At 43.1% G+C, this 14,056-nt stretch overlaps 1 protein-coding gene across 3 annotated transcripts in view; it reads right to left on the reverse strand.

The window, feature by feature from the left end:
• Positions 1 to 1,455: 1,455 nt before the first annotated feature.
• Positions 1,456 to 14,056, reverse strand: part of ELAVL4 (ELAV like RNA binding protein 4) — a 90,199-nt gene continuing 77,598 nt past the window's right edge. The window contains exons 4-7 of one of the 3 annotated variants that reach the window (XM_005894716.3): positions 8,632 to 8,785; positions 6,550 to 6,775; positions 4,877 to 4,915; positions 1,456 to 1,783 (exon numbers count right to left, since the gene is read on the reverse strand). In XM_005894716.3, coding sequence (XP_005894778.2) covers positions 1,456 to 1,783; positions 4,877 to 4,915; positions 6,550 to 6,775; positions 8,632 to 8,785 — 747 coding nt within the window. Of the gene's footprint in view, positions 1,826 to 4,876; positions 4,916 to 6,549; positions 6,776 to 8,631; positions 8,786 to 14,056 lie in introns of all 3 variants that reach the window. The other 2 variants (XM_005894712.3, XM_005894717.3) reach the window with 2 other exon arrangements.

Raw genomic sequence — 14,056 nt, forward strand, 5'->3', positions numbered from 1 at the left:
TAGTTTAAGTAAACAAATACATAGTCTAGCCAATCTAGCTATATTTGATCTCGGCCATAGGCATCATCACATCTGCGATTAAATAAATAAGTGTTTCAAGCAACATAAACAGTGTTTCAAATGTACCAACACAGCCCAATTCTATCAGCATGGGCTACAAAGTGAATTTGAAAATTCCTTAATGAATTTAAAGCAAATGTATCTTTTGTTTTCCTCTCCTAAACACATTACATTTAACTATGATACTAAGATATGTAAATAATTTCGTAGCACCTACTGCTCAAACTAAGGAAGTTTTAGATTGAAAGGAAAATTAATCTTTTTAATTTTTGTTCTGCTGACATCCCATACTGATGACTTAAAGAAAAACTGTCTTTCAACTCATCTCCTTGCTTTTGGGTTTTGACTGTGGGGAACTGTGGTACCCTGGGTAGAACGAACACTCCTTTCCCCTAGTAATTAATAATTTTTTATATTATTATTACATGCTATGAAAAGATATGAAGATCATCTGTTTATAGCCCATCCTTCAAAAAACAGTCTACGAATCCAGTTTAAAACACACATCTTGATCTCTAAAAAGTTACCAGTGCAGTATGAACGCGACAAAGTTGTCAATTTCCCCTAAATTAGCCAGTCAAAATATTTTTTTCTCAAATCCAGATTCTCTTGTAAAAATTCTTTATATTTTATAAAAATAGATTTTTCTTGAAACCCATTTTCAGCAAAGAGACCACCTCTTTGGCAACAATGTTAATGTTATTAAATTGTTAATGTCATCAGGTATCCCCCTCGCCCCCATCCCCTAACAGAAGACTGTTTTAGTTCATATGATATAAAAGAAAAAAGGAAAAATAAAAAAATTTGCAAAAGTTTTTTAATTTTTGCAATTTTTATTATTCCTCTTTAATTTGTGTGGGGGTTTTGTTGTTGTTTTTTTTTTTTTACCAATCTGATTGGATCAACATTTTGACAAAAAAAAAACTTTTATTTTCTCTCTTTGAATCCCATTACTTTGTAAAAATTGTTTTATTTTTATTATTTTTTTTTTGTTTTTTGTTTTTCTTCTTCAAATGAGCGAATGGTCATCTTAAAAAGATCCACCTTCAAGGAAGGTAGTAAAGTTAGCTGGCTGGGTAAAAATCCCTGCACGTCGCTATCTATGTATATATAGTCAACAACGACAGCTATGAAAGAACATTCAATGCATCAAAGGTATTTTTTTTGTGTTTTTTTTTTCTTTTTTTCTAAGCATTATAAAATCCTTTCCTGGTACACCTCAGGATAATCCAATGTTTTAATACTTAGGCAACACTGGCTTATAAAGTCCATGGTTGAATATAAGCCTTGAAAAGTTTGTTTCTCTCTCTTTTGTGTGTGTGTGTGTGTGTGTGCGCGCGTGTGTTTTGTTCGTATATATTTATATATATAATTTAATAAATAAGGATGGGAAATTCAGGACTTGTGAGCTTTGTTGGTTTTAAAGGAAACTTGCAACACTCGGTCTCCCAGGCGGTACCCGTTGAGGCTGGCAATGGCCATGGCTGCCTCATCATAGTTGGTCATGGTGACAAAGCCGAATCCCTTGCACTTGTTGGTGTTGAAGTCGCGGATGACCTTGACGTTGTTCACTGCGCCAAAGGGGCCAAAGAGCTGCCAGAGGACACTCTCGTCAGAATCAGGGGACAGGTTGTAGACAAAGATGCACCAGCCCGTTCCTGTGTGACCAGGGATGTTCATTCCCACAAGGCTTGTCATCCCATCAATGGTGATTGGAGAGAACCTGGGGGGACAAGCAGAAGGGGGGACTGGTCCAGACATCAGTCTGACCGTGGATAACACACAGATGCACAGACACAGACACGGGGCAGAGGGCTGAGTGAGTGTTTGCAGGAGAGTCTTCAGGGTTTAAAAACCAAAATGCAAAAACTAATGTCTGTGGCATTTCTTCTGATGGGAACAGCTAGACTGGCTAAGGCATGTAAATGCCAAGAGAAAATCCTAGCTCAACTCCTAAAAACCGGAAGAACTCTCAGAGCAAGGCTCTGTCACGCTATCACAGTATATGTTCATAGGGTGTCTCACCCTGACCCTCTCCCTCCCTCCCCACAGTAGATAGTGAACTCTTCATAGAAGGGGCCCTACTTCACCCATCCTTTCACTCTATTTCTTTATTCAGTGGAGGCCATACAGGAATCTCACAGACATGACACATAGAAAACACTCAATAACTGTTTATTGATTGAATAGGTGAATAACACTGGTAGAGGTCAATGCTTGGGAAATTTTTTTTTTAAGGAAGTCTAGGCGATGGCCCTAGAAGTGCTCAAGTCCACCATCTTTGCAGTCCCTTGACTTAACAATCGTTAAAGATCTCTTGACAGTATTGAGGATGGAGATACATGAGAATGAACAGACAAGACTTGTTATTACTCCAAAGGGCAGCTTATATTTCATTTAGCATTTATTCAAGAGAGTTCCAAAAAAACCCCTGAGCAATAATAATAAAGGTGATCACTCCTTGATGCTATATTATCTGGAATTCATTTCTAAGCGTCACAGGAGTGAGATTTCAAGTGGTTTGCACATTTACATATCTTGAATCACTGTACATTAGAAAAGCAGGAAACTGTTATTTGTCCTATTATGACTACTTTTGTATTAGGCTTCGAAATCTTCTCAGTTTTCACATAATCTTGGAAAGAAAAACAATCCTTCAGATACTATTCATTGTCTGATAAAATATGTACGTGATTCATGATGGATGCATCAGATGAAACAATTAGGTTACCAGTGCCTACAGCAGAAAAAATATTTGTTAACATTTTACTTATACCAAACTTATACGGGTATTTTGATTCTATACACTGACTAGTATTTGCTTTTCATGTGGTTAGTGTTTTTTTTTTTTTTCCTGAAGAGAGGGATAGAAGGAGAGGAAGCAAAAACTGGGGAAGAGAATGGATTAAGTGTCATTTAGGACTGTTTTAAAAATAAGCATATATCCATATACACATAGGATTTGAAAGTCCTATGAAAGAATACTCTGTATCTAACTATTTAAATAATTAAATGGCTCCTGAAAATATGCTAAACACAACAACTCAACAGATATTATTTTCGGTATTATTCACTAAGTCAATCTTCCCTCTTACTTAAAAACAAATTAACAGGACAAAACCCAAATCATCATGGTACGAATTCTTAGAAGGGCAAATCCATATGTAATTGTTATTTGCATTATTTCTGAAGACTGTCTTCTCAACTTTCTCTCCTCCAACTAAGTCAATGGACTTCTTTCAGTTCATAGGTAGAGAACAGCTAAATATTATAAAGCCAAAGTCAGGGGCTAGCAAAGAGGTTTCAAGTAGAGCCTCAACTGCAGGTGGTAATGCTACCTGAGCACTTTGGTAGGAAGGACTCTGGATCCAAATCTGGGCTTAGTAGGAAAAGAGAATGCTCTTATCGACTCGTGATGTTTAACTATGGGTGGGGAACTGGAGAAGATGGCAGCGTGTGTGCTGTCTTCCCTGACCTCATCTGTATATAAGCATCACTCTCTTCATAGCATCTCACTAAGTCCAAGAGGAGCAAAGGTATGGGACAGAGCTGGGAAAAATGTAAAATGTGGGAACAGGCAAGCCGTGTGCCAGATCCATGGAGGTAATTCACAGTTAATCTCACAGGGGCTGGGATTGCGATTCGAGAGGCTGGTGCCTTGAGAGTGAAGTTTGCAATCCAGTTACTTCCTCTACTGTGTGCCAGTTTCCAGAGCAGGATACTGGGCTGGCCAAAAAGTATGTGTGGGCTTTTCCATAAGATGTTATAGAAAAACTTAAGCAAAGTTTTTGGGCAACCCAACACTTACCCTGCACAGCCAAGTGGTGAAAGACTCGCCTCATATGGGGAGAATGATTCAGACTACTCATGAGCACACTTTTTCCCTTGATAGTAGGAAGGGGAATTAAAGTGTGCAGCTCTGCAGAGCAGGATGAGAAAGATGCTATGTCCCTGGGAGCTCAATGGGGCTTATCAAAAGTACACGTGGGAATCTCATGGACACAGTGACATACAGCACCCAATTTGCAGATTCAGTTTTCAGACTAGGTCTGGAACACCCCTGTGACTACATTTAGAAAGTCCCCCAAACTTTGACTCTGTTTGAACCCTCGATCCCACAAAAAGGTTTTAAATAAAAGAAACAGCAAGTTTAAAACGTACATACACATATAACCAAGGGAGGACTGATAATTACTGCTAAAACCTGTAACAAAAGAAACCTCTGGTTGAGGTGCACACAGATACACTTTATTCTCAAACTGTGCCCTGAAATGAACACTGAGGTGGGGGCAGGAGTCATAAGGTCACCCACGCATTTATTCATGCTTTGGCCAGGGCTGGTAGTCCAAAATCTAATTTTTCCACTGGCAATCATAAGATTGTCAACCATGATAAGCAAAATGTTCTAATTTTGATTCGCTGGAATCTGCCCTCTTAAGTGAATCTTGGCATCGCTAATGCAAAACAGTTGCCTTGCAAGTTTGCAAAATCAGCTGGCAAAGAGTCACAGCCTTCCCTCTTAGGGGAGCTATTCGAGGACCAGATTATCAAGGGCTTGGTAGCTGTGGCACCTGAACCGTAGGAGAAGCCCACCTGCAAATAAAAGAAAAAGTGAAACACACAAACACACTTGTGTGCCCTAAAAGAAACAAAACCAACTGAGGTCTGAAAGTAAAAAAGAATCTGACATGCTGGTGGAAGAAAAAGGAAGAATTAAAAAAAAAAAAAAGTAAAGTTAGTGAATTAAAAAAAAAAAAAATTCTAGCCCCAGTCTGTGCCAACACGGACATCTGGCAATCTGTGGAGTTTTAATTACCTCTTTACGCCATAGGCCATATTAAGCAAATTGTCCAGCCTGCAAAGAGAAGGAGGGTCTCTGGGTTAATGCCTCACAGATGGCAAGATCGCTCAATGGAACTATTAATAAGAATGCTCCATTTTCAAAGAAGAAAAGCTCAAAAACTTTCCCCGGTGCTCAGGAGCCTATCCACTGGTAGTTTCCCCTTTTCCTACCTAACGTAATTCATGTTGAGGTCAATGCTAGAGTTTAAAGCAAGTGTCTAAATGAACCTTCCTTTCTTTCAAGGTCTAAATTAATCTCACTCCGCCCCATCTCTTAGAACATGTGTAGATATTATATATGTTGTGTGTGAAAATTTTTAAAAAGGGACTAATGGCTTCTTATATTGTTCACCTTTTACTGTAATGAAATTTATGGATAAAGGTCTCTGTTACGGATTAACAATACATGCACACACATCATGCATATCAGAATGGATCTTTCTTATTAGCCTGGATATTTTAACTAAATCTTTTTACCACACACATTTTTGGGCAGGACGGAGTTTGAGGGTTCAGACTTTTTTTTTTTTTTAATTAGTTTACTATTTACAACCTGAAAGCACCTCCCAGCAAATTGCCATTTTGTTATAATCTCCTTCATATTCAGTATCTTACTCAGAGACAAGCTTTTCACATCATGGGGCAGTAGTAACCATAGTTTCCACCATTAGAAGCCTGCTGGAAAGGCTTTTTACATAAATACTGCATGTGCTCTCGCACAAAATAAAAATTAAATGACTTGGACTCTTCATGAAATCATTAACCGTTTCATATTCAGGGGGCACGGGAGGACATTCGGAGGCTGATTTTTCTCCTCATTGTGGCCAGATGGAAGGGCCTATTATCTATGTGATGTTTGAAAAAGAGAAAGACCCTTTCATTAAAGGGAAGTCAGGGCATGGGTCAACTAAAATAATTATTTAGAATTATTATGGGTAGGTTAAGAATATTCTTATCTCTTGCACAGTAGAGACTGGTCAATGTCAGACTGCCTTCATGGAGAGATATCTGCCTTTCAGAAATGTCCCAGGAGAAGGAGAACGTCCCACTGCACCTGGAGCTTCCTAGGGGTTGGGTACCTCAGGGAAATGCAAATAAAGCTTGGACAAAGTCTTCCTCTTTGCCTTCCCAAAGTCTGCTGACTTAATGTCAGAGTGAAGTTAACACAGAAGATTGGGTTAATCCCCCCACCCAACCCAATAGAAGCAAGAGAAAGAGGAGAGCAGACCAGACCACTCCCTTTGGCAAGGACATGCCTCCTGGGCTACTCTTTTCTTTGACTTCATTAAAAGTCATTCACTGCCTTAGCCTTAAGTCTAAACTGCTGAATGTAGTTCCTTATCTGTGATGAACTCCTGTTGAAACTGAACCTTCTTATCTGGTTAAATGTAGAAATTTGTTTCAATCAAAGAATCTGAAGTTTAATCACAGTCATGTGCTAGTTTGCAAGGGGGCTTAGAAGAGCATCCTGGCCCAGTCATCACATTTTACAGCAGTGGAAACTGAGGTTCAGGGGGAGTGTCCCACAGTGATTCCAGGGGGCAGATGTCCTCACTCAGCCACATCCTTCAGGGCCAAGGGCTTCCCTGGCTCTTGCCCAGCTCTGTACTTGTGTAGTGGGGCTCTTGCCCCTGTGGGTACACCTACCTGAACCTCTGAGCCTGGTGGTGAAGTGGGCCAGGGTAGCGCCGGTTAGGGGACTGGTAGAGCTGGGAGAGCAGGGCCTGGCTGGACTTCTGGCTGGGGTTGTTGGCAAACTTCACAGTAATCGGTTCCGTAGCACCGCTGGGCTTCTGGCCATTCAAACCTTTGATTGCTTCTTCTGCCTCAATCCTCTTATCAAATCGGATGAATCCCACCCCTCTGGACACTCCTGGGGAAAGAGAAAGAGCCTTTGTAAACAGTGAACAAACCAAACTGGTAAAGATCCCCAGGAAGTTATGGGCTGAGTCCCATCAATGTTTCTAGGGGAGTCAGCCCACTTGTGGGGCCAGGGCTGAGCCTGGCTTCCTGAATCTCTCTCACCCATCAAAATGCATCTGCCTGCCTTTTTGCCATCATGGCTCTGGGCTGGCAATTCCTGCCCACAGAACACAGGCATATTTCACATCTGTCCCTTCCTGCTTTCCTCTACCATCCTGCTCAGCCCTCAAGCCTTCCTTTAGTTGCTGTAACTGATCATCCGCTGTCCAGTTTCTAGCCCTTCAATGTGCTCCCCGTACCTGGCAGCTAAATAATCCATTTGAAAGCAAACTCTGACCATACGATACCCTTTAAAAACACCTTTTATACCTTTTTGTTCCTTTTCTGTTTTTTACCCTGTGAATGTACCTGTTCCTCATTGTTCCCTACTCCAAAGGCAGAAAAACAAATGAACAAAACCCATAAAAACCCCTTCCATGGCTCCAGGTGGCATACAGAGGAACTCCAGACTTCTTGGCATGGCATTTAATGCCCCTGATGATCTGGTCCCAACTCCCTCTTGAACTTCATGTAAGCCAAACTAACTGCCAGATATTCCTTGAACAGGCTGTGTTCCTCCTTGACTCCGTGCCTTTGGGTATGTCCTATCACCTATTCTATGGGATATATCCTATCCACCTAGAATGTTCTATCTCTCTTTCTCACCGGACAGCTTCAAGTCATTCTCTAAAACTCCATTCAAACACCATCCCCTTGATGGAGACTTCCCTTCCATCATTGCCTACCAGGCACAGCACACATCCTGAGCTCTCCTGGGGCGCTGGGCAGCTCTAGCTGGTACTCATCACACTGTGGTCTTGTAAGGATGGGGCTGTGACACCTTTGTCCCTGATCTCTGGTGTTCCTCTGCCTAGCATCTGGGGCAGAGCTGCCTTCAGTGAGGTTTGTTGCAATAATCAGATGATAAACACACGCTAAATGACTCTCTTGGTGGCTCAGATGGTAAAGAATCTGCATGCAATGCAGGAGACCCGGGTTGGATCCCTGGGTCGGAAAGATCCCTCGGAGAAGGGAATGGCAACTCACTCTAGTATTTTAGTCTGGAGAATTCCATGGACAGAGGAGCCTGGTGGGCTACAGTCCATGGGGGAACAAAAAGTCAGACATGACTGAGTGACTAACACTCACTTTCAAACGACTCTCAGGGGATGTTTTTAATTAGAGTAGGTGAAAACCTTCTATCATCAAAAATGCAACCTGGGTGCCTTTCTTACTGAGAGGTGGTGGCAGCTGCTTTTCTTTATGATAGCCCAAGTACCACAGGATCCGATCCTGGGTTATCCCTGCACTGCTACTAACTGGACAGATGTCCCACTTTGGACCTCTGCTCTCTTACCTGTGAAATGAGCCAGTTTCAGTTTCCCTTTAACTCTACAGTGCTATCAGAGCAGACAGAGCTATACACAGAGGTTCTTTTCACATGCAAAAGTAATGGTATTTGGTTGAGGGTTGAAAGAGACTTTGAAGGTCATTCAGTCCCACTCCCAGCCTGATGGCTGAATCCTCCTTACAACTCTGCCAAGTGGTTTAGCTGCTGCTGGAACCATTCCCATGATGGAGTCCTTCTACTTCCCAGGATGGCCCATTTTAAATTTCAGCCGTTGACTGATAAACAGTCTTTCTTTTAAGTCAAAAAGCTGCCTACTTATGACCCATACCCTTTTCCCTAAGTGACCATTACCCTTCTGCTCCGGTGGGTCACAGGGCACAGACCCAAAGGAAGGAAATAGCCTAGAAATACTTCACCTGTGACTTGATCAACCAGGATTCGTGAGGTGATGATACGGCCATATTGTGAGAAAAGCTGTTCCAGTTCCTTCTGGGTCATGGTTTTGGGAAGGCCGCTAACGTACAGGTTAGCATCCCTGATTGAGGCAGAGCTCGGACGGGCATATGAGACCTAGGAAAAGGCAAGAGGTGCTAAATGCATTACAGGCAACACCTTTCAAGTAGAGACGGAGTCCACAACCGAGACGACAGCCCCGCGTCTATCATTCTAACTCACAGTGTCAGTTCAAATAACTAACTCTGTAGTTCCCAGATTTTTAGTTGTGCTTGGACTAGTAATGAGCACCAGGAGAACAGCAATAGAGGAACAAAAGGAGAGTGGATGACAACTTAAAACAAATGCACGGATGAGGGTCTCTAAGTGCAGAACAAAATAGCTACTGTATGGCAGCTGTTAAATGCAGAACAACCCACGCATGGAGTTCTGAAGATTTACCTCCTGGATGTGGGTGTATAGATGATTTACTGTATCCAACACATAATAATCTTTGAATAAAAAAAAAAAAAAAAATCCCCATGAAACTCTGCTCTGCAGCTTTCTTTCCTTGCCACCCCCAACCCCCAGTCCCTTCTCGAACACATAAAAAGCGATCAGGTTCTCTGCAAGATTTTTTTTTTTTTAAATGTCCCATCCTTTGTGTTGTTCCAATCTGTTCCCACAAGGTCTGCTCTCGCTGAATGACAAAGTGCTGGTGAAATGGGGCTGAATGAACATCTGCTTGCGAAACTAGATATGTGACCTTGTCATAGCATCTGCAAGAACCAGTTGCCTTCGAACTTGGAAGCAGAGCAGCTAAAACCACAATAAACAAAAATGAGGGCACGATGGGAAGGAGGGAGGAGAGGCCAGTGGAGAGAGACGCGAGCCTCTCCAATGGTTATAATAAGTTTGACTTTATAAATTTGTCCTCCCAGATCTCTCAACTGCTTTTTTTTCTCCCCAAAAAGCTAACACAGAAGTGTAAACAGATCTGAAATTCCATCTGCAAGAAGCCAAATCTGTAGCAGTACACATAAGCAAAGCAAACCCCAGCAGTCATTAATTTTAGACTTTCATTTACTTATTTATTTTTTTAAGAAAACAACATCAGACATTTGAAATATAATTTACAGCTAGTCTAACAAAAGCATTTTCCTGCTGAAGCTATTTCTGCGGCAGTTATGGCTCAGAATAGATGATGAAAACAGTCATTTCAGAGCACATCTGACAATGTTGGACAGGAAGGGACCTATATGCCTTAGCATTTTTCAGTTTTATTTAATTTGTATAAACAATTCACAGGACCTGCTAAGACTACAGGGGTGAGGGAATGAGTGGGTATGCTTGTGTGTATGTGTGATCTGCACACACGAAAGCATGTTTGCAAAAGGAATTGTATGCATTAAATTGGACCTTAGGCATTAGGAACTAAACCTCCATCAGTGAAGCAGACCTTGCCTCTGAGAATGGGTCTAGCAGTGAATCCCACAGAGGGGCATGAAGGATGAGTGTATCCCCTCACTCTACCCCTTTCCATGCAGAGATGCCAGGTCCCTTTATGGGTTCCACACCTAAAAATAGATGTTGACTCAACAGATAAAATGATGCTAGTGACGAATCTGCCTCGCTGGCCTCCTACTGCCAGTGGAGCAAGGAATCCTGTCGGCAGCATCTACCTCTTCCAGAAACTCACGTGTGGCTTCTGTAGGCTCCTTCCCAGCAAATGGACGACATGCAGAAAGGTCTTTGCATGGAAGGTCCTTGTGTGTGCATTTAGGGGGGAGGACTGAAGGACCATGTGACTGCCAAGACAGGACATCACTCCACATAAGGCTGTCCTACCCTGACCTTTCAGGTTATAATCTAGCAGAACTGTTTTTCTTAGGCATGAGGAGGGAGTGGTAGGGAGAAGAAAATAAAAACATCACAGTGATATGTCTGTGGTAATGAGGGTCACCCTTATCTCACCCCTGCCGATTGCTGACAAATTAACTATCTGAATGATCTTCATGTTCCCAAAAACATACGTCCCCATCTCTATGCTTTTGTTCATAGGGAACATTTTCCCACCTACTTCCTCAGGTCCTAATTGTATGGCCCTTTTAAGGTCCAGCTCGAACGCCACCTTCTCTAGATGGCTTTCCCTAATTTTACCTCCTCTTAAAAATCTCCCTGGCAGTGCTCTTGATGGTATCCATGGTATTTAACCCATTCTGACCTTGATTCTCCACTTCTCTATCTAGTCTGCTGATCTCCTTGAGGTCATGCATTGCGTGTGTGTGTCTCATTCATCTCTGTGGTTCTAGCTCCTTACCCGGACTCTCACAGGGTGCTCAACATCTACTGAAAGAGTGAATGAACACCCACAGGTCATAATGAATGACTCGGGCATTAATGGCATGTTGGGTTAACTGCAGCTTGAATTCCTCCACTTAGGGGGATCACTGAGAGTTCAGCATCCAGAATCATAGCTTTATTGGCTAAGCTGTGAGCTAAGAGATAAGTCTCCTATTCTCCAGAATCTGGGGTAGGAAGGACTGAATCTTGGTCAAGAACTAGATTTAGAGGCCAGTCTTAGAAAACATTTCCTGAAGATCTACTATGAGCCAGGCATAGTGCTGTATGCTGGGGATACACAGCAAGCAAGAACAGGCATGGTCTCTTGCCCCAGTGGACTTCCGAGTCCAACAGGGGCAACAGGCAACACCACAGCAGGTACTGAACAAATGAGCTGCAGAGACGAATGGTGCACAAATGGACCAGTTATCATAATGCCACAAGGTGAGTGCCGTTCCAGGGCTATATGGGGAGAGACAGGCGGGGAGACAGGTTGTATGACAGTGTGTGGTGGGGTCAGGGAACCATCGCCTGATGATGACCCTCCACTGCTGTGAGGACAAAAGAGATGGTGAAGGTTAAGGGCATAGGGCAGTGCCTGCCTGGCACCCCATCAATGCATAATGGGTAGTAATGACCTTGATCCCCTTAGTTCTGGGCAGTCTGAGCTGGGGTACAGGGGAGAGCAGGCTGGGGTACAGGGGAGAGCAGGCTGGGGACAGGCCTGCTAGGGAAAAGGAGCTGGCACAGGAAAGTTAATGACAGAACCAAAATCGATTCCCCAGAAGAGGATTCTGACAGAGGCAGAATCTCAGCTGGGAAGGATTACTACAACATACTCCAGTCCCAGCCCAGCGACAGATCTCAAGGGTGAACAGCACCTCAATCATTCACCAAAGCCTAAATCCCACTTAATTTTTCTCTTCTATTTGGAACTTTAGGTCTATCGTTTCTCTTAGTCCCCCATCCTGGAAACCTGCAGAAGTGGGAGTGGACAAAAATAACAGAAAACGGACCTTCCCACATTCAGTATCCAAATGCTTGTCCCAGTATGAAGACTTTTCAAGTTTCTTCATACATTTGTTAAATCCTAACTGAGTGACTACAGGTCTCAGGCCCTTTGTTAGGCTGAAATATTTCTAAAAACATCATTGACTTTTAGCTCCGTCCTGACATTTAACACAATTGCTTCTTTATTAACCCCACTAGAACCCAGGGCTTCCAACACTGGAAGTGCCCTAAAGAACCCTGAGTCTCAGACCATCTGGGTCTTGCTCACTTCTTTCATCCAGAATCTCCGAAGACAAGACTGGCATTTCTATGCCTGCACCAATCTTGCTCTGAATCTCAGGAGCTGGAGTAGGGAGACCACTCCTCTCTCTGGGGAAGGGCGGCCCAAAGGCAGGTGACTGTACAAATGATCTTGTCGGAAGATCAAGTCACTCCAAACTCCCTCTCCCTTCCTGTTCCTACATGCTTACAGTTATTCCTACTCTCTGCAAGAGGGACAGTACAGCACAGAGCTTCTGAGATGTGGGCTGCCTCCAGTACTCACTAACTTTGTGACCTTGGGCAAGTAATTCGATCTTGATAAGTCTGTTTGTTTACTGACAAAAAGGAGGAGAATTCTCCTTCTATGGCTTTTCAAAAAGAATTAAGACATCAGACTTAATGCATCTAGCACATACCTAGAATTTAGAATCTACTTAGTAAATATTATTATGGGATGACTCAGACTGACTTTTGTGGGTCACCCTGGGATGCTAGCTCCCATAGGGCACATCTTTCAATTTGACCACACAAGCAACCATTTGGAACATGACTAGTGAACACTTATAGAAGCTCTGTCCTCCTCCATCAGACTGGTGGGGCCTGGGATCATCCTTTACCACTTCACAGCCATGAATTTCCTCTAGCAAGTTCCTACAGATTCCTCTGCCTGCCATCTACAAAGTACTTTTCACTTTCCAAAGTGACTTCACAAGGCTGCTCTCAGCGATTCTCACCAAGGTGGGAAGGCAGGCACTGTCATTCGTCCCAGATGGGGCAGCAGGACCAAGGCGGGATCTGCCCCTCGATGTGCAGCACTCACAGGTACCTTCACCTGCTCACAGCTGGGGCGTGGCAGGAACAACACGGCCTGGGGAAAACCTTTCCTGAATCATCTGGCAACACTGTGGCCCTCGTCTGACCCAACATGGAACAGAAAAAGAGGGCACTTGGAAAGCATGATAAAGACATGGTCTTGAGTGCTACAAGGAGGGTGAGATGAGAGGAAAGGGGCTTCTCTAGGAAAACACTGGTATAGAAGGTGAGTATTCACTCATTCATCCCTTTCTTGAACATGTACTGTGTGCCAGGCCCTCTGCTGGGAGGGTTTTTCCTTTAAGGATCTCACAGTCCAGTGAGGAGAGTAAGCAAACAGGTGGAGAGTGCAATGCAGAGGGCTGTTCCTGCCAGGGGGAGACTCACTTTCCTTCCACATGGAGGATGCCTCCTGGATAACGTCCAGCTCCTTTGTACCCCTGCATCCCCTCTTCTCCAGGGAAGTGGTGCAATGGCTCTGAATAGGCTTTAATAAAGGGAATGAGCATGTGAGCCACAGACGCTGCCTGCTTCCTCCCTTCTGGGAGCCAGATGCCAGCTGGAAGTCCACTTTCTATTTCCACTTTTATGTTCTATGGGAGTCGGCTATGCTCTCATGTGGGGAGTCCTATGGGGTCCAAAGCACCCATGACATAGTATATTAGTTTGTCAAAGCATGGGGTTCTGTGTTAAGAAGTTCAAAGTGTCCACAGAAGCCTTTGGGCCTTAATCAGTAATAAAGAACTTAGGGTTCCATAGTTTTTCTTTCTGTCTTATCTCTCAATTGGCTTAAAAACTTGGATGTAGAAAACAGAGGTGTCATTTGTTGAGCTCATTTGAATTACAAGGACCTCTAGCATTTTCTAGGATGTTTTCATGAGCTTGGTGTTCTGTTCACAAAACTGTTCATTTCCACAACCATAGTTCACGGTAAGTGGTAAGGGTGACAAGTGATAATGGTGATCTCAGCAGAATGCATTA

This window comes from Bos mutus, chromosome 3 (genome assembly GCF_027580195.1).
Source record: "Bos mutus isolate GX-2022 chromosome 3, NWIPB_WYAK_1.1, whole genome shotgun sequence".
NCBI classification, from domain to species: domain Eukaryota; kingdom Metazoa; phylum Chordata; class Mammalia; order Artiodactyla; family Bovidae; genus Bos; species Bos mutus.